Genomic DNA, 26504 nt, shown 5'->3' with positions numbered 1-26504 from the left:
ATAGAAGTTGCAAAGACCAGGACAGCATTTAATTTTTGATTTGCACTTGGCAGCTGTTAAGAATGCTTGATATTTGCTCATTGGACATTAAATTCAGTTACAGGGGTAACCAAAGTGTTGCTCTTTGTAGAACTGACAGTTGGTGCAGGAATCCAAGATTCTTCCTAACCTGCAGTAAATAAACTTCCTAGAGTCTGAATACTTTAATTATGGCTCAGTACCCAGCTCATGGCAACCCACCTGGTAGGCTACAGTCCATATGGTCGCAGAGTCGGACACGACTGAAGCGACTTAGCATGCACCCAGCTCATAGTAGGTATTCAATCAGATTTTGCTGAATGAATGCTACATGGACAAAGATATTTGCTTTAGATAAGGGTTAGGAAGCTACTGTTCGGTCTGGCTTGTGACCTGTTTTTGTACAGTCTGGGAGCTGATTATACTTTTTATGGTTTTAAAGGATAATAAAAGAATATGTGACAGAGATCCTTTGTAGCCCATAAAACCAAAAATGTTTGTTTTCTGTCTTTATTTACAGAAAGTTTGCTGATCCCTTCTTTAGATGATGGAGGTGCTCACTCCTCTCTCCTTTTCATTTATACTTTGCTCTTAGAAACCGAAATAATTGTCAGTGGTGGCATCGTGGTGGGATGTTTGTGACCTACTAAACAGGGCAGAGAGATTGCCAGACATATGAAGGCTTTTACTAGGAAACAGAGAAACTGCTTCTGCTGAATGTTTAATAAAATCCAGACTGACTTGGTGTTTATAAGTCTTCAAGAACTGCTTGAACATATCATTGAGTTTTTACTATATGGTGTCACCAAGAACTGGAAGAAAACTTTGAAATCCTCTTATTCAGCCATTCATGAGTAAACTATAATATGGTGAGGAAATAAAGGACTTCTCAAAATGAAAGCACTTTATAGAAACAAGGCTTTTCCCAAACTGCTGTATTTAATGATTTTTTTTTAATCAAAGATTTTGAGATGAGGATTACTAAAATAGGAGTATTTAGTCTGCACTGCAGTCCCTGGGAGGAGAAGGCAATGGCACCCCACTCCAGTACTCTTGCCTGGAAAATCCCATGGACAAAGGAGCCTGGTAGGCTGCAGTCCATGGGGTCATTAAAAAGTCAGACACGACTGAGCAACTTCACTTTCATGCATTGGAGAAGGAAATGGCAACCCGCTCCAGTGTTCTTGCCTGGAAAATCCCAGGGACGGGGGAGCCTGGTGAGCTGCCATCTATGGGGTCGCACATAGTCGGACACGACTGAAGCAACTTAGCAGCAGCAGTCCCTGGAGGGCACAGTGAAATATGACAGTATAACCTCAGTTCTAGCAAGTTCCTAAACCTCTGTTTTTTCCTTAGTGTCTTCATCTGCTGTGGTAATGATAGCAGTGCCCACCTCGTAAAATTGCTAGGAGGAATACATGAATTTGTATTTGTAAAGCACTTAAAACAGTGTGTGGTACTAATACATCAATAGTAAGAACTGGGTTAGTGTTTGCTAAATAAAGAAGGCAGTGGCTAAAAGAATAATAATGGTCAATTTTATTATTAGGTTTAAAAGTTTGAGGAGTCCTCATTGGCTGTTAAAACATTTATTACTGGAGAGAAAGTCCTTCTGATCCTTAATAAAATGTTAGAGCTGATATCTTGGGTGCTTGAGACAGTCTCCTTGCGCCATTATTGCTTATTCAGATATATGTCTGAGTCATTCAGCTCATGTAAATCTTGAATCACTTGTTGGTACTTGAAAATCATTTTCAATAGTTAATTCTCACGATAGCTTTCCAGTCTTCCCATTTTAGAAGTTGAATACTATAGTAGAGCTGGACGGGCTTTCTGATTTTAGAGGAAACAGAATCAACTATTTGGTAATGTACTTCAGAGGAAAATGAATCCTATCTAGTAACTGTTTTAATTAGATCCTGAAATTCCTGAATCGAGCCTGGCAGCTTAGTGAAATATCCATATTGTTTTTACCCAATCTCCAAGGAGTATGCCTATAGTAGTTTGGCATTTACATGGGATATACTTATTTGAAGATTTAATTTAAAAACTTGACTTGAATTTTGTCTTTAATTGTCTGTTATTCTCTTACAGTTTGCAGTGTTGATGTGGGTATTTACCTATGTTGGTGCCTTGTTCAATGGTCTGACACTACTAATTTTGGGTAAGTCTACAAAACCAATAGAATGAAAAATTTTTTAAAAGATTGGGGACTTCCTGGCAGACCAGTGGTTAAGACTCCGTTTTTCCACTGCAGAGGCCATGGGTTTGATCCCTAGTGTGGGAACCAAGATCCTGCATACCGCACAGCACAGCCAAAAAAAAAAAAGGTGTGCAACGAACTTCAAGATGTTTTAGTGGAAAATATTCTTATACTGTAGAAAAAATAAGACGGATATACACTAGAGGTTGTGACCGTAAATAAATTGCTAATAATTATACTATTTATGGAAGTGCCACTTACTTCCTGAAGACTACTCCAACAGTGATAAACCAGATCAAGAGTGGCCTTATTTGATGTTATTTCATATGTCTAACTAACTAGGGATGCCTATATTTTATAAAGTCTGTAATGTGAAGCCAGGAGTGGCTCCTGGCTCCCTTGGTTAATTCATTCCTCTGCCCACCAGCAGCTGTGTCTCCCTGTAGTAGGAACATTCCTGGCTCTTAAGAGTGCTGCCAGTTTGATGACTTAGGTATGATTTAGGGAACAAACACTGCAATCTACTTTAAAGCCTGTGTATTTCCTTTTTCAGCTCTGATTTCACTCTTCAGTGTTCCTGTTATTTATGAACGGCATCAGGTAATTTAACTGTAGATTTCAGAATACAAACCTCATTCTCTTATGTGGAACTTAGAAATATCAGTGCCAGTTTCCAAAACCTTATGAAAAACGAGAAATGTGGCAGTTTTAAGCCTTTAATATGTTGGAACACAGTTCTAAGATTTGTTAGCCATGGTGATTTTCTAATAAATTCTTTATCTCTTTCAGGCGCAAATAGATCATTATCTAGGACTTGCAAATAAGAATGTTAAAGATGCTATGGCTAAGTAAGTATTTAAAATCTGCACTTTTTTTACACTAAAGCTAGGCGTACTGGACTTTGACAACAATGCAGTATTTTCATGTTAAGACATGAAAAGACATTTTCATGTTAAGACATAGTAGTCAATTTCAGTCAGACCTAAAGTGTGAGTTGCCAAAAGATTTTCTTCTTAACATTTGGATCATTGATTCTGTATCAACTTACATGTATCTAAGGCTTTGAGTCTAATTTGTGAGGTCAAGGTGGCAAAGTTATAGCTTGTAGTTTGACAGCCTTAGGATTTTATTTCTTGTATAAGCTGAGCAATGTACATGTAAGTCTTGAAGGATAGACATTTTAAGAAGCAGAAAACAAAATATTGTAAATCCACAGTATTTACACTGACCTTTTCCCCCTCCTTCTCATTTGTAGAATCCAAGCAAAAATCCCTGGATTGAAGCGTAAAGCTGAATGAGAAAGCCTGAAAGAGTTAACAGTAGGAGTTTATCTTTAAAGGGGATATTCATTTGATTCCATTGGGGAGGGTCAGGGAAGAACAAAGCCTTGACACTGCAGTGCAGTTTCACAGATCTTTATTTTTAGCAACGCAGTGTCTGAGGAAAAATGACCTGTCTTGACTGCCCTGTGTTCATCATCTTAAGTATTGTAAGCTGCTATGTATGGATTTAAATCGTAATCATATTTGTTTTTCCTGTATGAGGCACTGGTGAATAAACAAAGATCTGAGAAAGCTGTATATTACACTTTGTCGCAGGTAGTCTTGCTGTATTTGGGGAATTGCAAAGAAAGGGGAGCTGAAAGAAATAACCCTTTTCACAGTTTGTGCACTGTGTACGGTCTGTGTAGGTTGATGCAGATTTTCTGAAATGAAATGTTTAGACGAGATCATACCACCAAGGCAAGAGTGAAAAAGCTCGCCTTTCCTGGTATGTTCTAGGTGTATTGTGAAATTTACTGTTGTATTAATTGCCAATATAAGTAAATATAGATTATATATATATCTATATATAGTGTTTCACAAAGCTTAGACCTTTACCTTTCCAGCTGCCCCACAGTGCTTGATACTTCTGTCATTGGTTTTATGTGTGTAGTTCCAAAGCATATAAGCTAGGAAAAAAACATTTCTAGGCGCACTACCATCTGTTTTCAACACAAACCGATGCCATGCAAACAGAACTCCTCAACATAAACTTCATTGCACAGACTTACTGTAGTTAATTTTATCACAAACTCTGGACTGAATCTAATGCTTCCAAAAATGTTTGCAAATATCAAACATTGTTATGTAAGAAATTATAAATGATGATTTATACAATTGTGGTTTAAGCTGTACTGAACTAAATCTGTGGAATGCATTGTGAACTGTAAAAGCAAAGTATCAATAAAGCTTATAGACTTAAAAGATGTTTCGTATTTTGGTTTCATGAACCTGCTATAGAATGAAAGTATTAGACACAAAGGGTAGACTTCGCCTCCACCAGTGTGTGCACTGGCTTGCGCTTCCAGAAAGGCTTTAAGCTCAGTGTAGCCATGTTTATTACATAATTAAATCTATTTGACACATACCAAAATGTTTTTAAATTATGTATTTTTTATACTTTAATTGAAAATAAATTCATGCACCAATATTTTAACATATGGAATACAGTGCAGGATTTATGAACATACATAAAATCATACCATATAAATGTTTACAAATCAGATTTAAGAACTTTTCTTGACACATAGACACTATTGCTCTTTAAATACAGTGTGTACATATATCATCATTGATAAATTTGTTCTTCACATAGTTATTTCAATGCAAGAGTCAATCAGTATGAAAGGTCAGTGTACAATATAGGCAGACGTGGTTATCACTCAGCATCACCAGTCACATGGATACGGAAAACAGAATTAGGGCTGCATAGGGACTCTAACTGTGGGCCCAACAACCTATCAGTGGATTAATGTAAGGCATTAGTAAACTGGCATATAAAAATAGCTTAATGAGAGATCTAATCCATTTAGAATGTTGAAGCACTTCTGTGGTAAATGTTAATCTATTTAATTGAAAATGCTTCGTTTCACCGGTCCTCTAAACTGACAACTGAAAATAGCCAGTAACTCAAGATCCAGAATTTCAGTTCACTGACTAGAAGGTCTAATTGGTATAATGTATATGCTCAGAGTCCCAGTCTGTCCCCAGCCTGCCTTCCCACACGTGCCACCATCAGCCCCTCTTGTTAGTGGTCAGCAAGGGTCAAGTATGATGGCAGGTGGTCCAGGGTGATTCTGATTTTTTTGGCCAAGTCACATCCTGTCATCCAGCCAACTCTGAGCTACATTATTTTGTTTTATAATCTTGAGTTATCAAATACTGCTTTGGGCTTAGAAATTTGTTCTGCAGAGATTTTTTGAATCCAGACTTGACCTGTACCGTTCACCTGAAGCACACCACTGGAATCAAGTCCACCCCACTCTGGGAGTGGCCCTCCCAGCGCAGCCTCCAGGCACCTCCTCTATTACCATTTTAGATTCAGTAGGATAAATCAGCTCATCTTCCTGGACCTACTTAAGCTTTTTTTCCCCCCTTCTTCTTCTATTTTGTAGTAGAGTTTTGTTTTATTTGAAATGTTTTGGATGTTGTGGGTTTGGCACGCAGTATAATGAAACCCACTCTACCCACCCATCTTCCAACACCTGAACCTAAGTTTCTTTGCTGCTCAACTTCAAATAGCTACTGTTTCCCAAGCACGTAACTAATGTCTTTCCTTTGGGAAGCCTTGACCTAAACACATGACATGGGTGACCAGGAATCTGCTGGGATCCTGTAGCCCTCCTCAGTTTTGAAGTTTTAGCACCATATGAGATAATTTGTGGGAGGTGAGATAGCAGCCCACACAACTGGAAGCTTTCAAAGGCACTTAATGGATATAAAACTCTGCAAACAAAACATTAAAAAAATTAAGTTTCTCAACTTGTTCATACATGGCTCATTTGGTTTTGAAAGCTAAATGTGGAGAACAGAGGCTATCAGTATTTCTAGTATGTCAGTGACTCTAACTTAAGCTGTCCTGTTCAACTTCCTTATTTGTAAAAATGAACATTTTTAAAGTATATAGAAACATAATAGCAAAACATCTTTTGTAAAAGTTTTGATGCAAATTAAAAGCTACATATTGGTTAGGGTAACTGAGGCTTTAAATTTTGTCAGTGGGCTACATTATCAGATAGGATTTCTTTGTCAGTGTAGTGAGTACGTGTAGTTTTTAGTCTCAGGAAGAGAGGCAAGCAGTCTTAACACGTCAGCACTGACCTTCCTTCTTGACATCCCAGTTTTGGAAGCTCCAGGTGATGGGAGCAGTCACATTTCATCAGCACTTGGAGCTCATGTAGCTTGTTGCGGCATAGACCTTTCCCAGCAGCTGGCAGCCAGGAGGTACCTCGTCATGGCCTCTGTGGTTGCCAGCCGTTGGCGGCAGCAAGAAAGCGGATTCTGGCATTTACAGGCATCGCCACACAAATACACTGAAAAGACAGACCAAACATTTTGCAGGGCTGGACATCATAACTATTGTCAAGTGACAAAAGTCATTCTTGCCAAGAGCTCCAGAGTCAAGCTCAGGCTGAACATTTCGATTTCAATTTTAGAAGACAAACCAGGGATCTTGCCACCAATTAAAGGTCTGTTGGGTTTTTTTTTTAAGGTCTATGTTATCTGTTTGGTCTGGCTCTTTCAGCATGTCCCTTCTGAACAGGAGGACTGCTGGCAGCTTGACTTCACACTTCTCTCTCGTTACCACTGAAGAGGTTTTATCAGCTCCACTCAAGCAGGAGAGCTCTTTCTAGTGTTGAGCACAGGGCCGGGGTGACAGGAGCCCATGGCTGCCGGGCCGAGGGGGCCCTGTGTTGGCAAGGTGACATCCAAGCCCTTTATAATGACCGATAGCCCCCTCAGATCTCCAGGTTAACTCCTGTCTCCTATGGCTGCTTGCTTACAGTTTGGCTGGTGCTGCAGTGGATGGGGGTCCTCCCACCCCTCCCCACCCCGGGAGCTGCTGCTGGCCCTCTCCCAACGGCTCTCAGTGCCTGCGGCGGTTGACACAGTGGCCTGGAGATGGATGTTTCTGGGGGGGGGGGCAGCAGAAAGCATCCTTTGGGGCCATTTTCTACAAAATGCTTTTGGATAGAAAGTGGGTTAAAATTCTCTATAGGTACCTTTTCCACAACCTTACTCAGACTACTAAAAATGCATGCGTTTCTTCCTGATGTCCCTGTGAGCCCAGTCCTCAACTGAACAGAAAACTGTATTCATGTTTCTGTAAAGCTCTTCATCTACATGAGATGTGGAGAAGCCGAATGACTTCGGATGACCTCGTGCTGGTCCCCCACACTCCAAATAAGAAAGGCCCTTGGTGGAGGGACACGAGAGAGCTCCTTGGATAGCATCTCTGGAGTAGGCTGCTAGGGGGTCCTTCCAAAAGCTCGGAAGACCAGTCATGCCTCCCAGAGCATGAGGCCTGTTTCTCACTGAGCAGTGGTGAAGGTTAGGGGCAGACCCAGTTTAGGAGTCCACACAGCTGGTGGAGGTTCTCCGGCTGCTAACCAGCACTGGTCCTAATGTCTTCACTCCTTGTCTGATCTCACGTGTAAAATCGGGTAATGTGTTCTGCGTGACTGAGGCCCAATATTACTACTTATAAACCTCTCACAGAGTTGCGGATTAATCATCCATGTAAGAACTCTAGTGATGAACTGGAAGTTCTGAGTTACAAGGCCCGTGGATCAAGGTCACTCCAAGCTCCTGATTATATGCAACAGCCCACAGCTCCTACTGAAATCGCCGCGTGGAGGTTGGGTCTCTCAGCACCTGCCCCTCCAACCAGCAATGCTGAGTAGCTCTGACCTGCCCTTGGCTTCACTCCAATCCCAGGCCAACCTAGTGGGGACAGAGGCCCATCACAGTTAGGGTTTGGGGTCACTGGAGACTAAATACCTTACACTGGGGAAGTCCTCACTGCATCTCTTGGTCACTTCCCATACCAGCCCCTCCTGTGTCCCTGGGAGGAGCTGACAATTGAGGTGGGGATGGTAGGGGGGAAGGCCAGGCCTCGGGGCAGAGCCGGATGAATCAGGTTGGTACCTGCAGTCGTCTCCTCCAGTGCTGACTACATACTTGTCGTCATGAGAGAAACGGATGTTCGTCACATGAGCTGAGTGACCGAAGTAACGCTTATGTTTGGCCTGTGAGCAAAAGGGAATGGAGGTGACTAAGAGAGCCTGTCCTTCAGCAACCCTGGACCACTCCCAGGACTCTGCTCCGCTTCCCCAGGCTTCCCTTCACCCACAGGGTGCCTGTTAGGTCTGGACGTCTCTGGGAGCCAGCCCTTCATGGCTTCCTGCCTCACTCTTGCCCTGCTCGGTACCCTCACCCCCATCCTCCTGGCTTCCAAGACTTCCCCTTGTGAAGGAGAGAAAAAGGTTAGGGGTGGCCAAGTCTCCCCAGGGCTGTGACAAGATTCCTCTTGTGCTAGACTGTAGACAGTCGTGTCCATGTGGCCACAATCTCCGGGAGAATGTACAACGTCAGAGAGCCTAGAGGCTGTGCAGGGAGTTACTCTAAGGGAAACTCACAAATTTCTCTGTGCATGGAAAATCAAAGAGCTTCACCAGCCCAAAGTCGTCTCCCGTGACGATGTTCAGCCCTGCGTGGGTCACACAGGCGCAGTTGACGTCAGCCTTGTCTGCATTTCGCGGCCAGATGCCAATGACTTCGTCTCCCAGAATGCTGTTCCAACAGGAAGAGGTGTGAGGTGTGTGACAAGGCTTCCTGCAGTCAGGCATCCTCTCCCGGGGAGGAGAGGAAGAGTCAGTGCGGTCACATGGCTCCTCTGTCCCCTACCCCTCTGTGCACTTGCCCCAGCTCCTGCTGTTCTCTGCCTCTGGCCCCTTTCACCCCAAAAGACAAGTTCCCTCCTTCTTTGGTTCTCTCCCTCTTCCTCATAATGCTTCTGAGTATGTGTGGGTTTGGTGGAAGAGTGGGGGCTCCTTTAAGCTCCCAGACTGGTGGTCTCCTCTCTTCTGACTTGGCAGGGCCCTGCTGCTTACCCTGCTCCCTGGTGACCAGCCTTCCCTCCCTGTCCCAGGGGTTGGAGAAGGCCTCACTGTACCGGAGGGGGCATGGCCAAGAGCTGGGAGATGGTTTTCCTTTGAACTGGTTGGGTGGAGCTGGGGATGGGTGGGACAGATTACACAACAAGAGGGACTCTGCATTTCAAAAGCCCAGGTCAGATCAAAGCCTGTGGCCCAACCTGGGAGCTAGAAGCTTCCTTCCCAACCGACTGCCCGAGGGAAAGAGCTGTCTCTGAGCTGCTTCTGATCCCAGCCCCACACAAACTTGAGGCTGAGGTTGGGACAAGAGCAGTCTCCCTTGGGACCTTTCCTGCAGTCACCTTGTCCAGGAGGCCCAGGTGATCTTCTCAATGACCACAGCTTCGGTGACCTGCTTCCCCAGGGGAACTTCATGTACCTGGCGCTTGTAGGCTCCTGTGGACACCTGCAGACGGGAGGCAGCCGTGCCCATCAATGTTCTTTCTTTTCTGCCCAAAGGACTCCCCTTCCCAGGTACTGCTTCCCAACCTCCACATCCCCAGACCTTTCCACCAAACCCAAGTTCAGCTCCAGCCTGCAAAGCCTGTGGTCAGCCTGCGGCCAAGTCTACACAAGCATGGCATTTCCCATCCATTTTCTTGCTACTTTCCAAAGTTCTAAGGCAGTGGTTCGCCAACTGTGGTTCTCCACCAGCAGAAGCAGCATCTGGAAATTTGTTAGAAATGTGTGCTCTTGGACCCCCACCCCCGACCCCCCATCAGATACCCTGAAGAGGGTGGGGCCCAGCGGTCATTTTAATAAAGCCTCCAGGGGATGCTGGTACTTGCTCAGACTTGGGGATCCCTGTTCTCTGGGAAGCAAGGTCCTTCAGTAAAGAACTGAAGCAAGGTTTCTCATGGATAACAGCCAACACAGATGATCTCTGAAGTATCTAGGACCTGATCCTGGCTTCTCTGGGAACCTTCTAGAGGAAACCAACCATTTTCCAGCACGTGGCTGCTGCCTCCATCTCCAGCCCCCGTCCCCCTGCGGTGCTGGCCCAGCCACCCTGACTTCCCTGCTGTTCAGGAACGAGCTGCAGTCTCTCCCACATTTGGTTTTTCACGCGGACGCCTGGAACCACGTTCCACTGTCTTGGTTGGCTGCCCTCTGCACACCCTGCAGACCTCAGTGTGAACAGCACCTCAGGGAGGGCAAGTCAATCTAAACCCAGTGTCTGTTAAATGCCCCCACAGGGCACTGTGCTTTTCCTTCTCAGCACATAATCAAAATTTTATTATGGGTACACTGTGTGATGAGTTTAATGCTCCTCTTGTCCACAACAAGGCAAGCTCCTGGAGAGCAGGGATCAGGCCCGTTTCCTCCACCTTCAGAAGTCTAATGCAGCGCCTGATTCAGTTCACACTTGACAAATGAACGTGTCCTCTTCTCCTTTCCAAATGACTACCTGACTCCTGGCCAGCTCACAAATGCATAATATTTGTTCAAAGTGCTGGAGATATCATTGTTCTCAGGGCCACGAGTGGAACCCCTCTTGATCCCTCGCTGTGGGTCAGTCCCCCAGGGCCTTCACTCCAGGGTCATGGTCTGGAGTCTAGGTCCCAAGGGTGGAGGGGCCACACTACCCATGGGATTTGGAATTGAGATGAAGTATAAGAGGCAACACAGGCTTCAGTGCAGCCCTGAGAACTAGGAATTAGGAAGCTTTGAAGGGGCGGTGGCGAGAAGCTCAAGATGATTAGGGCTTGTTTCCTGCTTTCCTACTGAAGAATAACTCTATTTTTAATTCTATTTGACTTTCTTAAATTCTTAAGCCTCTATTTGTTCAGGTATAAAATAGGAAAAGCAACGTCCTTAAGGGGTTCCTGTGAACACACTGCCTGGCGAACAGTCAGCCCTGGTTTCACCTAAGCTGTTGTGAGTAATACTATTACTCACAACAGTAATATACTCACAGTAATATTACTCACAGTAATATTATCAATGGTTACCCCGGTTATACTATAAATACTTTATAGTATATTAATGGTTATACTATTATCAGTAAAGCCGAAGCACACCTGGATGTACTTGCCATCTGCAGAAAAATCCATCTGAATGACGAAGCTGGGGATATCTTTGCAGTAGCCGATGCGGTTCAAACTTGTGCCCTGAGTGAGGTCATAGAAGTCAACTGTGTGTTCAGAAGAACCAACGGCTAAGAATCTGCTGTCTGGGCTGATTCTAGAAAAAGCAATTCAAGAGCACCGTCTGTGAGGAGGGCTGTCTGGGGCCAGTCAGGCATGAGGTCTGCTCTGGGATGAACTTCCCAAGCTCAAGGTCAGGTTGGGTAGCTTCTCCAACAGTCTAAGGAATTTGACCGCTCCTCTGGATCAAACTCCCCAGGAAAAAAGAAAATGGGTGTGTGCAGCCTTCTATAGAAGGCTCTTCACAAGAAGTTTTTACCACACTCGTGGGAATCAGCAAAGAAGTGCCTGAGAACTAACGTGTGAGAGGATCTCCTACCAGAGCTGGCTCACTGAAAGGGACCCTCTCATATGTGAGTTCTTCATCCCAGCCTCCTGGAACGGGAACCATGGGGAGGGGGAATGAATGCCTGCCTTTCTCCTCCCTGCCCAGAGCGCTTGCTATGTACCTGATATCTTGAATAGCAGACTTCCGGTCTCTCTTCTTCCCCCAAACTTTCAGGCTGTTCACCAGCAAGACAACAAACTCTCCATTCTTCATGCCAATGGCCACCATCTCCCCGTCCGGGCTGTAGGCTGCACACTGGGCTGCGTGGCCCAGGCTCACCTTGTTTAGCAGCTTCTACATGGACACAACGTAATACCCTGAGCTCTTGGCCACCTCAGCTAGTCTCCAGGGGAAATCCTGCCCCCAGGTCACCTCTAGGGAGGCTCCGAGGCGGGCAGTGTGTTTTGACTGAGCAGCTGGGGAGACTGGTTTAAGCAGAGGCTGGTGAGCTTTCTCTGTGAATGGTCTGATAGTAAACAGTAAATATTTTTGGCTCTGCCAGTGAAGCACGAAAGCAGCCATGGGCTTTGATGTAAACGCTAAAGTGCAGCTAACTGCAGAAGCAGGCAGCAGGCAGACTTCATCCTCGGGCGGCAGCTTGCTGACCTCTTGTTCAGGGGAAACAGTTTGAGCTTCAGCATGTGTTAGTTCAGATCCCGGATCCTGGCTCTGTCCCTAGCTGGGTGTGTTTGGGTAAGTTGCTCCTCTCTTTTCCCATATGTGTATATGTGTATGTGTGTGTGCATGCTCAGTCATGTCTGACTCTTTGTGATCCATGGACTATAGCCTGCCAGCCTCCTCTATCCATGGAATTCTCCAGGCAACAATACTGGAGTGAGTTGCCATTTCCTCCTCCAGGGCATCTTCCTGACCCAAGGACTGAACCTGCATCTCCTGTTGTCTCCTGCATTGGCAGGCAGGTTCTTTATCTGCTGAGCCATCGGGGAAGCCCCATGTGTAGAGAAGTGATATTAATATTGGTCTTGCAAAGTTGTTGTAAGCATTAGTGATGGTATTTATGAAACATCTGGTATGTAGTGGGTGTTAATAAACATAATCAATAATTACAAACTAATGAGTATGGGGATTCCCTAATAGCTCAGTTGGTAAAGAATCCACCTGCAATGTAGGAGACCCCAGTTTGATTCCTGGGTTGGGAAGATTCCCCTGGAGAAGGGATAGGCTACCCACTCCAGTATTCTTGGGCTTCCCTTGTGGCTCAGCTGGTAAAGAATCCACCTGCAATGTGGGAGACCTGGGTTCGACCCCTGAGTGGGGAAAATCCCCTGGAGAAGGGAAAGGCTACCCACTCCAGTATTCTGGCCTGGAGAATTCCATGGACTGTAAAGTCCGTGGGGTCTCAAAGAGTCAGACATGACTGAGCAACTTGCACTTTCACTTTCTTTTCACTTCCAACTTGAGTATGACAGCCACACTTAGCTTAGGCTTCTCCAAGTCTGTTCCATGATCCTGACACTGAAAATATGACTGAAATATTTACAAGCCGTTTTGTAATGAAACCAAGTATTTTAATTATTAGAACAGAAGTACTTTTTTTACTATCAGCTAAGGCTTGGTAAACATCAGTTTTTCTTCCCCTACTCCTGATTATTCTCTGCTATTTTACATTTTTACTCCAGATGGATCTGGATCTGTTTTTTGAAATTTTTTGTATTTTTAAATTTTTTTCCAAACTCTAATAAGAGTAACTTTGTTGGAATTTTGATTGAAATGTTCCACTTGGGAACATCTGACATTTTAAATCATTTTTTTCTCTTCCCCATCTGGGGAAGACATGTTTTCTCTCTTTGTTTAGTTTCGTGGGTTCTTTTGTGACAAGAGAATAAAGCATTCTCAGTGAGATTATTCCTGTACTATAAATATTCATAGAAGCATATAGCTACAGAATGGGTGAGTGTGAATGGGACTTCTCTTTACTATGAGTCTAACTTAGTTGCTGCGCTGTGGCTGAGCTCCTGTCCAACCCCATGCCCCATCTCTGCCTGGCCTGACCCTGGCTGGACTTACCCTCACCCCACTTGGGGCCTCCGAGCCCAGGCAGGGTCTGCCCCTCACCTTGTCAGCCAGGTCCCAGATGCGGGCTGTGCCGTCATTGCTGGCGGAGATGAAGATGTCCTTGGAGGGATGTGTGGCCAGGCCCCAGATCTCCCCTTCCATGTGTCCATCAATCAAGATGTTGGAAGCAGCGTTTTTTTCACCAACTTCAATGATTTCTCCATCCTTGGTTCCCACTAAAATTTTTCCCTGTTGTAATCAAAACAGTGTTAGAAGAAAAACACTGTAGGATCCCACTCATACGAAATTCCTGGATGAGTCAAATGCATGGAGCCTGGAGGTCGAATGATGGTTGCCAGGGCCTGGGTAGGGCACGTGTCATTTCATAGATGCTGAGCTTCTGTTGTACAGGATGAGAAATGTCCCAAAGAGGGATGGTGCTGCTGGCTGCATAACAATGTGAATGTATACGATACCAATGAACTGTATGCTTCAAAATGGCTAGATGGTACCTTTTATGTTCTCTAGATTTTGTCAAAATATAAAATAATAATAAAACACTATCAGAGCAACTTGGGAAAGTGCATTCGCTGGCACTGGTACAAAAACAGCAAGAGTCAGGAGTGCTTTGTTTTTAACAACAAATTCGCCATCCTTAAGTGACACCCCCGGCCCCACTAGGCCTTTTCTCCCTCCAGCCCTTTGGGAAGAAGTCCCCCAAAGTCCCCCATCCTCTCGTCTCCGCTGGAATGTTCCAGTGACTTTGAGCTCACTGCAGAGCAGGGTAGCTAACTTCTGCTCTAGCACAGCGCAAACTCTTCCTCAGGTCTTCCTCAGACTGAACAAAATCCATCTCCTGACGACTTCCAGGTTCTAGACCTCATTCTGCCTTCATCTAATTACCTTTCCCTTCCAGATGACTATGTATCTATTTAAAACCAAAATTCCCAGTTTACAATTATGTAGACTCAGGTTTGCCTTTTTAATGGAGAGCATCTCGAAAGCAAGTTTGTAGACTGATACCAATTCCAACATATAAATACAAGGTATTAAACAGAGGTCAGGAGATTTCAAGTGCTTTACAATCTCCTGGGGAATTAAAAAAAAAAAGAAAAGGAAAAAAGAATACACATATCAAAGCCAAGGCCCTACCCTTAAGATCCCGATTTGGCATACTGGGCAAGAGCCTGGATATCCATATTTAAAAAACAAAAGCCAGACTCAACAGCTGTGTGTGATATTTAGTGAAGCATCTGACCAAATGCCTTAGTGTGGTGGTCCTTAGCTTTCCCCATCCTGGCTGTGAACCCCTGGGCCTGGGCAAACTACCTAATATCCCTGTGTCTATAACAGCAGCAGCTGACATCTACTGACTGCGACCATGTGTCAGGCATAATGAAAGGTCCCGGGCACTGAGGATTCGTGCAGTCCTCACAATCACCATGAGCTGGACACAGAAAGGCTAAGTAACAGAGCAAAGGTCACACAGCCACTTCTCCTGGGTGAGCCACTTTGCATCCAGCTCTGTCCCACTCTGCTAAGCTGCCTCCCTCCACAGTCTAAGTCACACCCAGGAGCGGTGTTCTCAGGACTTGACCACCACCCAGTACAGGCAAATGTGTGGCTGAGGAAAGGCTGGCCCGCCCGCTCACTTTGCCGCGGCACACGGAGCGCACACACTCCACTAGCTGCCCCGTCTCCAGCTGGAAGGCCCGACAGCGCTTCATCTCCTGGTCCCACAGTTTCACAGCACCTCCTTCTTTGGTCCTGAGAAAGATCAAGAACTTAGCAGGTCGGCCCTTGTCCAAAGACCGCCCAGGACCCTCCACTCCCCTCTCCCCCTGCCATCTCCTCAAGGTCTCAGCCCCACATCCTGGGGCCCAGCAGGACAACCCCTTGGGGTGGCCCCTGTCACAGGTCTTGCTGATGAGCCACCAGAACCCCTTGAATTTGCAGATTTCCTAGATTGCTGTCAAATGCTACCATCGTAAGAGGAAAGAGAATCCCAATCTAAAAAATCAAACTGTGCTTTCATTAGATTGGACAATGAAGAGGAGTACTTGGCCTCCACAGGGTCACAGTCCCCACTGGACATCTCTCCCCTCATCTCACCATTCCCACCCCTCCAGAAGAGCTACCGGCAGTAACACTTGATGGACAGCAGAGTCACCAGGGCTATTCAAAAGCATCCGTCCAGTTGTTAAGCTACAGGACTCTGCCTCTCTGAGCCTTACTTCTGAAGGTTCCGACCCAGGGCCCTCTTGGAGAGATGGCAGACTCATCTCCATGATACAGAAGAAACAAGAGGGTGAAAATCTGCGTTTTCTCCAGGTTGGAGATGCCTCTGTCCGTTTCTCCCAAGACAATGACAAAAGACCAGCTGTTCCCAGAGGAGCTCCGGCTTACGGCCGCTCTTTCCCGCCAGTCACGATGAGCCCGTCCCGAAGGGTCGTGTACATGGTGAAGACGGGGCCTGTGTGAGCCTTGGCCACCAGCCGGACGAGGAAGTGGTCCTTCCACACATAGACGTCACCATTGATGGCACCCGTGAAAGTGAGGTTGTTCTGTCAACAGAGGGACACCCTCCACACCAGGACAGTGGCTGCGGTTCTCAAGAGGGCCCCCTCCCAGCCACCTGCTCCAGTGCCAAGAAACAGTAGCCAGAGAAGTGCACACACAGCTTAGATCAGCCTTCTGTGTCAGGGGAAGGAAAGAGAACCCTATAAAGAGCACACAGTAAGGAAATCACCCAGCTCTGCAGTTCACTCTGCTGAGTTGGCTCTGGGGACAGTTGATTCCCCATTAAGCACAGCTCTGCTTTTAAATGCACTTCCACTCTGGGAGCAGCCCCCGGTGGCTGCAGGGCCGGGCGGAACCCCAGCCTGCCAGCAGACTCTCCTGGGCTCATCTACCTGGCCAGGTAAACCCACACTGAGTTGGCTGTGTTCTAGAATGTCCCTGGGCAGCTCCTGTTGCCCAAGAGCCACCCACAGCCTGTGCAAGGGGGTCATTAGGGGACTTGTGGTACGAGAGGGCAGGGGGCAGGGAGGCAGTCTGGTGATGGCAATGTCCCTCAGCCTCTGCATCTATCGAGCTCAACACAATGGGCTTGCAAGTCAGTGTGTCTCTGGAATAATGAACCTCCAGCCTTGGGTGGGGGGGTTCTGCTTTTTTCTAATTAACATTCTGAGGGGAATGATATAGACAACTCATTCATTTATGCTAAGGAAACAAAACAGTCCAATGAAGGAGAGCCCGTGGAAATGGCTTTCCTGTTGTTCATAGCTTTTAGCATATACCCGCCCACCGCATGCCCGTGCCCAGGGGTCCAGGCTTCCCTCTCAGGAAGCTTCTGCTGGAACTCACAGCACCGAAGGCCACGGACAGCATCGTCTGCATCTTGGCGGCCTCCATAGACCCGATGACCCCTTTCTTGTAAAGCAGGGCGCTGCCTGCCAGGGTCCAGAACTTCATGTGTTTGACCCCAACCGACACAAACTGCGTGTCTGAGTCAGGGCGAAATTCCACCACGAATATGCGCTCCAGGTGGCCCCCTCGGCTGGCAACTTTGGCACCTATGAGGGTGAGAGAGTCGGGTGAGGCCGGGCTATGCTCAGCTCTGAAGCCTTGGTGGTTGGATCAGCTGTTAGATCCTATCACTGGCTCAGAACCCTTCTATACAGGTCTAGCACTGCTTCCAACAAAGACAATGGGAGAAAACTACCAGAGAGAGGTCTTCTCTTTATCCTGGGAACTTGTTTAAAAGTCCTGGCTCTACCAGTGCACCCTTGGAGGGCAGAAGGGGCCCTAGGAGACCAAGAGGCAGGGTAAGAATACACTGTGGCAGGGACAGAGCAGGTACTGCCCAGAGGGACAGACAGGACATTGGGAGAGTGAGCCTGAGCCGAAAAGGATGATACTGTGTACAGGGTTGATATGACCTTCTTCTAATGAATGAGGAACAGACGTGTTCTTGGCTACAGAGAATACAGTTAGTACTATAGCAGACTTCCATGGTGGCTCAGATGGTAAAACGTCTGTCTACAATGTGGGAGACCCGGGTTCAATCCGGGTCGGGAAGATCCCCCAGAGAAGGAAATGGCAATCCACTCCAGTACTATTGCCTGGAAAATCCCATGGACAGAGCAGCCTGGTAGGCTACAGTACATGGGGTCGCAAAGCGTCGGACACGACTGAGCGACTTCACTTTCACTTTTCACTTTCACCATAGCAGAAAGGCTTTATGAAGCAAGTTACACCCTCGCCTAAGAAAGGGCTTCCAACAGTGGGTGGGCTGTCTGAGGAAGTGATGCTGGCTGTATATGTGACAGCATTTGAGCAGAAAATGGAAAGAAGCCTGCGAGAAATGTGTTGGAGGGATCTGTCCCTGGGATGGATCCTGACCAGGGAGGAAGGCTTTTCTAAGTCCTTCCAGCTCTAAGACAGTATAAGTCTATCAGTGAAGACACTCTGTTTCTCCTCTGAGGCTGAGTCTAGTTAATCAGCTGATCATGTAACATCACAAGCAATGACCTGCATCCCAAGGATACAGACTATGGGGCCATTTGGATGCAAGACACTGATGAACAAGAACATGAGAAATGGAGGGAACATGACGAATCTCATCATAAATATCTGCAGGTCCCCAGCCTCTTTTCTTCAGACGGAGGCTCAGGAGGGAGAGGAACTTCCCTCCTGCTGGGCTCATTTACTGTCCCCTCTCATGGCCCCGCCATGGGAAGATGCTGAGATCATGGGACTCTTGAAGTCCTGTCTGGAGAAGTGCCGCCTCTGTGCGTGCCTGGCTGGGTATGCCCCAGATACAGGCGGCCGGGCTGGAGATGGACCTCATTAATGTCTTAACTAATTGGATCTGCTTTTGCCAACTGAGAGAATATACCCAAAAGATTGCCTAATTTTGATTCAAAGAAGACTGTAAATTTAGTAGCAGCCTGTGTGTGCACGTGTATTGGGGGAGGATAAGAAAGAAATCTTGTTCCATTAAATGTAAACCTCAATTATAAGGTGAATCCCCATTTCAAAAATGTAAAAAAAAAAAAGTTTCTGAGACGATGGTGGTAAAACCCATCCCATTTCCTGTAATAAGACAACGAGGGTGCCAAAGCCACAGCAGGGTCCAAGGGTCACCAGATAGACTGGGAAGTTTGGGTAGGAAGGTGGTTAGGACAGAAATAGTGGAGGGTGCTGCCTATTGCCTGAGGAGGAAGGCAGTCAGCCCTGGGCCACTTTCCCAAAGACCCTTCACTGCCCAGCCCAGGACTCTGGGGGCCACAGGGTTCAGGATACAGCAGCAGCTGACCAGCACCTTCTCCAGGACTCCACAGGCTGGTGTGGAGCGGTGCTGACGGCAGGCTGTGGCGTGAGGCAGATCTGGGCTGGAGCCCAGCCCACACCCCGAGCAAGCCCCACAGGGGGACAGAAAGCCCGCTTCCCTTACCCTCCTGCCAGCGCCAGACGGTGATGGTGTGCTCGGGGTCCACACCCACTGACACCAGCAGCTTCCCGGTGGCGCTGAAGTTGACATAGTTGACGCCCTTCGAGTGGAAGCACCGCAGCATGGACACGGTGTGCTTGGTCATGGCGTCCCACACGTGGATGGAAGGTGTCGTCCCTGAGCGTGGGAGGCAGGACGAAGAGCTGAGGTTGGAGATCAGCAGAGCACGGGTAGCACTGACGCCCACCTAAAAGCCTCTATGACAAGTGCTCAGGGGAGTCATTAAGACAGGGCTGCGATTTATGGGGTCGCAAAGAGTCGGACATGACTGAGCGACGGAACTGAACTGAACTGAAGAGACCCACAGCCTGGCCTGGCCGGAGGTGAGAGATAAAGGGAAACACTTGCCAGCTGTGCTTTCAGAGGCAGAGACCTAAGGGTATTTACGTCCAACACACACACTCTGTATCAGGTGGAGTTGATACAAAGGAAATCGGTGAGGTCAATGATTTGTATCTGCGACTCAGCCAGATACAGTCAGCAAACATGGTAGATTGACATGATTTGGCTGTGCAGATTCAAACTACTCACGGATGGAACTGCCTTACCTGGGGTCTCCGCAATATCACCTGCATTGGGTGAGCAATGGCAATGAGGAAGCGTCAAGGGAAAACAACAGCTGAAATAAGTCATGTTTCTAAGAGCGAGGCACTTAACACCAGCATCAAAGTTCCAAATTAAATTAAAACAATGGGCATGGGTTCAGTGAAAACAAGCAGCAAGATATGTTTGTAAAGACTGCCTTTGAAATGACGAAGGTCACAACAACCACCACTCACCACCAGTGTGAATCAGTGCCCAGTTGCCACTGGCAGTTCCCTAGGGTAAGGAGAGTCAGGCACGCATAGCGGAATCCACCCTCGCCGAGCACAACCTCCAGGGCCCTTCACTTGAACCTGGGCTCTGAAAAACCATTCCCACAGCCCCCAGGGCTGGGGGTCGTTTATTTGGATGTTGAGTCTCTGGTCTGACTTAATGGTCCCTTGGAGTCAGGATCACTGCATGTGGCAACTGAGACAACACAGATTCAACCAGGGCTCAAATACTCAACATCGACATCGAGAAAGGGTGGATATCGGTGACCCCTCCCCCGCCCCCCACTGCCGCCCCAGGAGCTGCCAATAAATCAATAAATCAATGTCTCTGCTCTGAGGAGAGCCACTTGGCGTTGGCAGGCCCCTCCTACCTATCTGGCTGGTGGCCACCACGTTCCTGTACTTGGGGTGCTGGTTCACCGTCAGGCAGAGGATGTCATCCGTGTGCTCCAGGTAGAAGCTCTGGCTCCCTAGGAGAGACGGGGCAGGGTGGGCAGGGGCACGGATAAGCTCTGAGGGTAGGCCCAAGGCTCTGTGAGGAGGCTTGGCAAATGCCCGGTAGAAGGGAGAGCTAACAGCGCCCAGTTCTCACTTACAGAATTGTCCTTGGGGAGTGGGGGATCTTTGTCACCTGGACACATTCTGTCCCAAGATTAGGAGAGCTAGTGCCTGTTATCTAATCCAGATCTAACACACAGGCTCCCTTCAATCCTCCCGCGTCCTGGGTGCAGCCAGAGTGCAGGCCACGTGCAGAGGCTTCCAGGGCCCAGAAAGTTCCTCCTTCCACGGCCCAGGACCCACGGCTTCTCACTCTCTTCCTCTGGGAGGGGTGTTGGGGGCGTGGTGGGGGGTGCTGGAGACAGTGCTTTACTGACCAAAATGGCACCACTTACTCATCAGAAAGGGAAGACTACACTAGGAAAATGCTTGGGAAATCCCTTTTAATTATCTTTATCCATCAAAGTGCCAACCTACTGGGTACTTGGATGGCAAGGGTGATGGTTTTATCCCTTGAAGCCCTAAGTCAACATATGTCACAAGTGGAAGAAAGGACAAGAAAAGCTTTATCATCTATTGCAGCAAATGGTTTGCTGACTTGACTGCCCAAGTGGCCACTGTAGACACACAGGAACTGAGAGATGAGTGACGGCATCTAATACAAGGAAACAGCACTTTGCTACTAACCTGGTAACACGTGGCTAGAAGACTGAGAAAAACAAAGAAATTCCAAGGTCCTCCCCTCAAAAGACAAATCTTTATGTGCCCAGTGATTTTACTATCTTAAAAAAAAAATCTATGCATAAGCTACACAGAATTATGAAGGAGCATTAGAATTTGAGAGAGAAAAAAGTTTAAGATATAAAGCAAATAAAGGCAACATATTCAGTTCAGTTCAGTTGCTCAGTTGTGTCCGACTCTTTGTGACCCCATGAATCGCAGCACGCCAGGCCTCCCTGTCCATCACCAACTCAAGGAGTTCACTCAGACTCAGGTCCAACGAGTCGGTGATGCCATCCAGCCATCTCATCCTCTGTCGTCCCCTTCTCCTCCTACCCCCAATCCCTCCCAGCATCAGAGTCTTTTCCAATGAGTCAACACTTCACATGAGGTGGCCAAAGTACTGGAGTTTCAGCTTTAGCATCATTCCTTCCAAAGAAATCCCAGGGTTGATCTCCTTGCAGTCCAAGGGACTCTCAAGAGTCTTCTCCAACACCACAGTTCAAAAGCACCAATTCTTCGGCACTCAGCTTTCTTCACAGTCCAACTCTCACATCCATACATGACCACAGGAAAAACCATAGCCTTGACTAGACGGACCTTAGTCAGCAAAGTAATGTCTCTGCCTTTGCATATGCTATCTAGGTTGGTCATAACTTTCCTTCCAAGAAGTAAGTGTCTTTTAACTTCATGGCTTCGATCACCATCTGCAGTGATTTTGGAGCCCAGAAAAATAAAGTCTGACACTGTTTCTACTGTTTCCCCATCTATTTGCCATGAAGTGATGGGACCAGATGCCATGATCTTCTTTTTCTGAATGTTGAGCTTTAAGCCAACTTTTTCATTCTCCTCTTTCACTTTCATCAAGAGGCTTTTTAGTTCCTCTTCACTTTCTGCCATAAGGGTGGTGTCATCTGCATATCTGAGGTTATTGATATTTCTCCTGGCAATCTTGATTCCAGCTTGTGCTTCTTCCAGCCCAGCGTTTCTCATGATGTACTCTGCATATAAGTTAAATTAGCAGGGTGACAATATACAGCCTTGACGTACTCCTTTTCCTATTTGGAACCAGTCCGTTGTTCCATGTCCAGTTCTAACTGTTTCTTCCTGACCTGCATATAGGTTTCTCAAGAGGCAGGTCAGGTGGTCTGGTATTCCCATCTCTTTCAGAATTTTCCACAGTTGATTGTGATCCACACAGTCAAAGGCTTTGGCATAGTCAATAAAGCAGAAATAGATGTTTTTCTGGAACTCTCTTGCTTTTTCCATGATCCAGCGGATGTTGGCAATTTGATCTCTGGTTCCTCTGCCTTTTCTAAAACCAGCTTGAACATCTGGAAGTTCACGGTTCACGTATTGCTGAAGCCTGGCTTGGAGAATTTTAAGCATTACTTTACTAGTGTGTGAGATGAGTGCAACATATTACCATATTTAAATCTTGTGGTAAAAATAGGGGTGTCTCTTAATTTCTGAGTGATTCTTTTTGCTTCAGTTGTTTCTTTTAAAAATGAGTTTTAAATTTATAGTTAAATTCTATATAAGGGAAATTTAAGGAATTTTTGTTTATTATTTCACAGTTCTCATTCTCCTTGTGAATCTGGTTAAATATTTGAAACAGGCAAAACTTGAAAATCTGAGCTGCTAAAAAATTTGGTGACTTGGAAATCAATGAGAAAACCACCCCTCTCTCCTCCTTGCTTGGTAGTTGGTTACTGTCTGTAAAGCTTTCTCTGCTCTGCACACCCTCTTTCTGGCTTCTCTCCATCCCTCTCAGCCTCCGTGGAGCTGAAGGAAACACCACCTCCCTGCCAGGGGCTGAGATGAGATGCAGCTGGGCGAGAGGCAGGGAGAAAGCGGGTCTGACTCTGTGAACATGGGCCTGAGAATCTTCCAGGACTGAAGGGCACCAGTCTGGAATGGAGTGGAATGGCTCTGAAGGGTAGAGCAAGTTTAAGCTATGGGGCATATAACCAGCGGGAAACTGCACAAAGGGCTAAAACAAACGTCTGTGTCAGACAGTAACCACTGTTTCTCCCAATCCCTTTACCTGTGGAGAGGTTCTGAACGATGCCGGCTGCGGCTGTATGGAAGATGATGTCGGCACCGTCATTCAGGTAATGCAGGTTATTGCGACAGTCAAAGCCTCTGTAGCCAAACACGTGGTCGAGAGCCAGCTCCTACACTCCCACACAAGATGAAAGGGCCCTTAGGGGAAGTATGAGCAGAGGAACAAACCTGCACTGTGGGGACAGCCACTCAGCACAGGAACCACTCACTCCTCGGCCAGGTGGGGATACAGGGCAGCCCTTTCTTTAGCTCCCCAAGATGCTGGGGGGCAGCCTCACACATAGAATTACAATGAGTTTTCTAAATAAGGCTTCCCTAATGGCTCAGATAAGATCTTCCCTGTAGCTCAGACAGTAAAGGATCTGCCTGCAATGAAGACGACCCGGGTTTGATCCTTGGGTCAGAAAGATCCTCTGCAGAAGGGAATGACAATCCACTCCAGCATTCTTGCTTAGAGAATCCCACGGACAGAGGAGCTTGGGGGGCCACAGTCCATGGGGTTGCAGAGTCAGACATGGCTAAGTGACTAATGGCTCAGATGGAAAACAATCTGCCTGCAATACAGGAGGCCCAGGTTTGATCCCTGGGTCAGGAAGACCCTCTGGAGAGGGGAATGGCTACCCACTCTAGTATTCTTGCCTGGAGACTCCCATGGACAGAGGAGCCTGGCGGGCCACAGCCCATCGGGTTGCAAAGAGTCAGACACGACTGAACAACTAACTTTCTAAATAAACTGGATTTGCTTCCCTGCTTCTCAGGTGAGGCAAAGCCTATCGAAGGGAGGCCCAGTAAAGGCTGCCCTGAAGTTGCACATCTGCAACTTGGCGGGCACTCTTGGAGGTGAGCTGAGGGGTGGCTCAGGGCTCTTTGCTCTGATCCCTCGGATACAGCAGGGACTGCAAAGCAGAACACTGAGGTGAACGTCACGCTCATTCTGTTGCTGGGTGCTTGCCCTACAAAGTTTCTATACCATTTGCATTCTTTTTTCCCTACAGTCTTTCTCTTCTTCCTGTCTCGTCTTTCAGGACAAAGAGCAGTGACTGGTTCAGATCAGACCTGTTCTTAGTTCCGTGTGATGGCTTGGCTGTCATTGCTGGCAGCTCTCCTGTCCTGGGCACCGTGCTGGTTGGGGTGGGACGTGGGGACTGACCCAAGATTGAGAAGATGTGGGTCCCTTTCCTCTAGGTTCCCTGCTTCTAGCCTTTTCTCTCTCCAAAGCTTGCCAGTCACAAACATGAGATTAATTTTAAAATACCACAACACGTCCCTACTCAAAAACACGCACTGACTTTCACTACCTATGGGATAAAGTCCAAACTCCTTAAGTTGGCACAATGAGGCCCTGCTCTCACAATCTCCCATGACCTTTCGTCAAGCTGATACACCCATTAGCCCATGTATCAGGAGCTTTCCGATTTATATGACTCTTTTTTTTTTTTAAATCTCTCACCCGGAAAGTTCTTTTCCTCCTTAGCAGCTCCCCACCCCGAGTCTCTCCCCTCACCATGTGCTTCCCAGAAACCATGTGTGTACTGTGTGATCCCCAGTCCCATGGGCAACTGTCTCAAGCTGGGCCAATTAGATAGTTTCCCCCAGGAATTTAGAGCTGGGATGCTGGTAGGCTCAGCTGCCTGATTAACTGAGAAGATGTAAATGCCCGCATCAGACAGCACCACAGTCTACTAAAGTAGCTCAAGAAGTCTGCAGGAGAAGAGAAGGATGCATCAGGCTCACATGAGGCCCTGCTGGGCAGAAAGAGGCACTGTCTTGGCTGATGACGGCCTTTCCATTTCCGAACCGCGTCTTTCCTGAAGTTCGGCTGCATTTCCTGACCTGTGCTGTTTCCATGATAATCACCCCTCACCCCTAATATATTTTCCTCTTCTAATAAAAAAATTTAACTTAGATTTTCCTGGCCTCAAGGAGTTCAGAGTGTAGTAGGGGACAGATGAGCATGAAGTAATGGCAGTAGAGTGTGGGGCAGGGCTGCGGAGGAGGGCGTGTGGGGTGGGTGGAGGGCAGGAGGGTTTAGGGTGGGGAGCACCAGAGAAGGCTGCACAGAGAAGGGCGGGGAAGGACGGGGTGTGGGGAGGGAAGAGGAGGAGGCTTCTGGGCACAGGGGCCTGAAAGTTCCAGGCAGCTTCAGAGAACACTGATGGCTTTGGGGTTAGGGACGTGAGTTGCTGCGGAGAATCTCAGGTGACGAGCTAGGACGAGGGCTCCTGGGTAAGGTTCTGAAACCATGATCGTGGATCCCATCGGGAGAGTGGGGCCCTCCTGGGTCTCAAAGCCGGGGTGGAGAGAGAAGAGTTATATTGCCACGAGCTGACTCTGTGAGCAGCGGGGCATGTGTCAGAGAGGAAAGGGACGGGTCTGGAGGCAGCGAGAACAGTTAGGAGGGCTCTCTCAGAAATCAGCAGGTAGCCCGAAGCTCTCATCCCCAGGTCCTGACAGCAGAGTTCAAAGCCCTCTCCACTCACTGGCTTATGATCCGGGTCTGGGACCTAACCCATCACTGGACTTCTCTGAGCTACAGCACCCTCATCTGTAAGATGGAACAATAATGGGACCTACCCTGTAGACTCGAGGCATGTGTGAAATACTCTGCGGGAAGTATCAATATACAGGAAAGCACCCAGTACCCGACAAGTGACATTAGAGGTGGTGAATAAGCCCCCCTGGGTGGCACTAGGTACAGGGGAAAGGGACCAGGTCTGAAGGACACAGGATATTTTGGGGTTAGTAACCAAAGGGCTTGGTGGTGGGGCTGAAGGAACATGACCCAGGAGATGTGACTCTGGTCATTGCTGGGGAACACAGTGCTGTGTGGAAGGGACGGGAGAAGCGAGAGCCAGCTGGTCCAGTTGGGGTAACCTGAAGGTGTCCGTGGGACTTGCAGGTGGTGATGTCCACCGGGCAGATCTTAGAACATCGACGGCAGATGGAAGAACAAAATAGTGTGACCTCCTCACCTCAACCAGTTTCTTTTTTTTGGTGATGTTGTTCTTCTGGAGCTTCTCAGGCTGGGGAGCCGCTCTGCTAACAGGTGGTCTGGAACAGAGAGTGTCCAAAAGAAGCAAAGTGTTGAATAAAAGGCAGCAAGGTTGCCTGTCCAGTGCGGCCAGCTAAGACCAATGCCAGGCTCTCTCTGTCCTCCCCTACTCGGAGGACCCCACACCCCTGGGTTTGTCCTGTCCAGGC

General features: G+C 47.4%; 2 protein-coding genes across 8 annotated transcripts in view; one reads left to right on the top strand and one right to left on the bottom strand.

Moving 5' to 3' along the window:
- RTN4 (reticulon 4) overlaps positions 1 to 4469 on the top strand; it is a 74342-nt gene extending 69873 nt beyond the window's left edge. For 3 of the 4 annotated variants that reach the window (XM_018055253.1, XM_018055252.1, XM_018055254.1), the window contains 4 exons: positions 2113 to 2182; positions 2775 to 2821; positions 3011 to 3069; positions 3477 to 4469. In XM_018055253.1, the coding sequence (XP_017910742.1) occupies positions 2113 to 2182; positions 2775 to 2821; positions 3011 to 3069; positions 3477 to 3519 (219 nt within the window). In that variant the 3' untranslated portion in view covers positions 3520 to 4469. The remainder of the gene's footprint in view (positions 1 to 2112; positions 2183 to 2774; positions 2822 to 3010; positions 3070 to 3476) is intronic. The other variant, XM_018055251.1, reaches the window with a different exon arrangement.
- The window catches only part of EML6 (echinoderm microtubule associated protein like 6), a 287813-nt gene continuing 265958 nt past the window's right edge, over positions 4650 to 26504 (bottom strand). Inside the window, exons 29-42 of one of the 4 annotated variants that reach the window (XM_018055247.1) lie at positions 26276 to 26354; positions 23284 to 23413; positions 20390 to 20488; positions 19147 to 19320; positions 17055 to 17263; positions 16095 to 16252; positions 15341 to 15455; positions 13749 to 13937; positions 11794 to 11966; positions 11219 to 11381; positions 9500 to 9603; positions 8682 to 8877; positions 8191 to 8291; positions 4650 to 7986 (exon numbers count right to left, since the gene is read on the bottom strand). In XM_018055247.1, the coding sequence (XP_017910736.1) occupies positions 7911 to 7986; positions 8191 to 8291; positions 8682 to 8877; positions 9500 to 9603; positions 11219 to 11381; positions 11794 to 11966; positions 13749 to 13937; positions 15341 to 15455; positions 16095 to 16252; positions 17055 to 17263; positions 19147 to 19320; positions 20390 to 20488; positions 23284 to 23413; positions 26276 to 26354 (1966 nt within the window). In that variant the 3' untranslated portion in view covers positions 4650 to 7910. The remainder of the gene's footprint in view (positions 7987 to 8190; positions 8292 to 8681; positions 8878 to 9499; positions 9604 to 11218; positions 11382 to 11793; positions 11967 to 13748; positions 13938 to 15340; positions 15456 to 16094; positions 16253 to 17054; positions 17264 to 19146; positions 19321 to 20389; positions 20489 to 23283; positions 23414 to 26275; positions 26355 to 26504) is intronic. The other 3 variants (XM_018055248.1, XM_018055249.1, XM_018055250.1) reach the window with 3 other exon arrangements.

This window comes from Capra hircus, chromosome 11 (assembly GCF_001704415.2).
Source record: "Capra hircus breed San Clemente chromosome 11, ASM170441v1, whole genome shotgun sequence".
NCBI lineage: Eukaryota > Metazoa > Chordata > Mammalia > Artiodactyla > Bovidae > Capra > Capra hircus.
The sequence above is the reverse complement of the archived record's forward strand: the minus strand, read 5'-3'. Positions and strand labels throughout refer to the sequence as shown.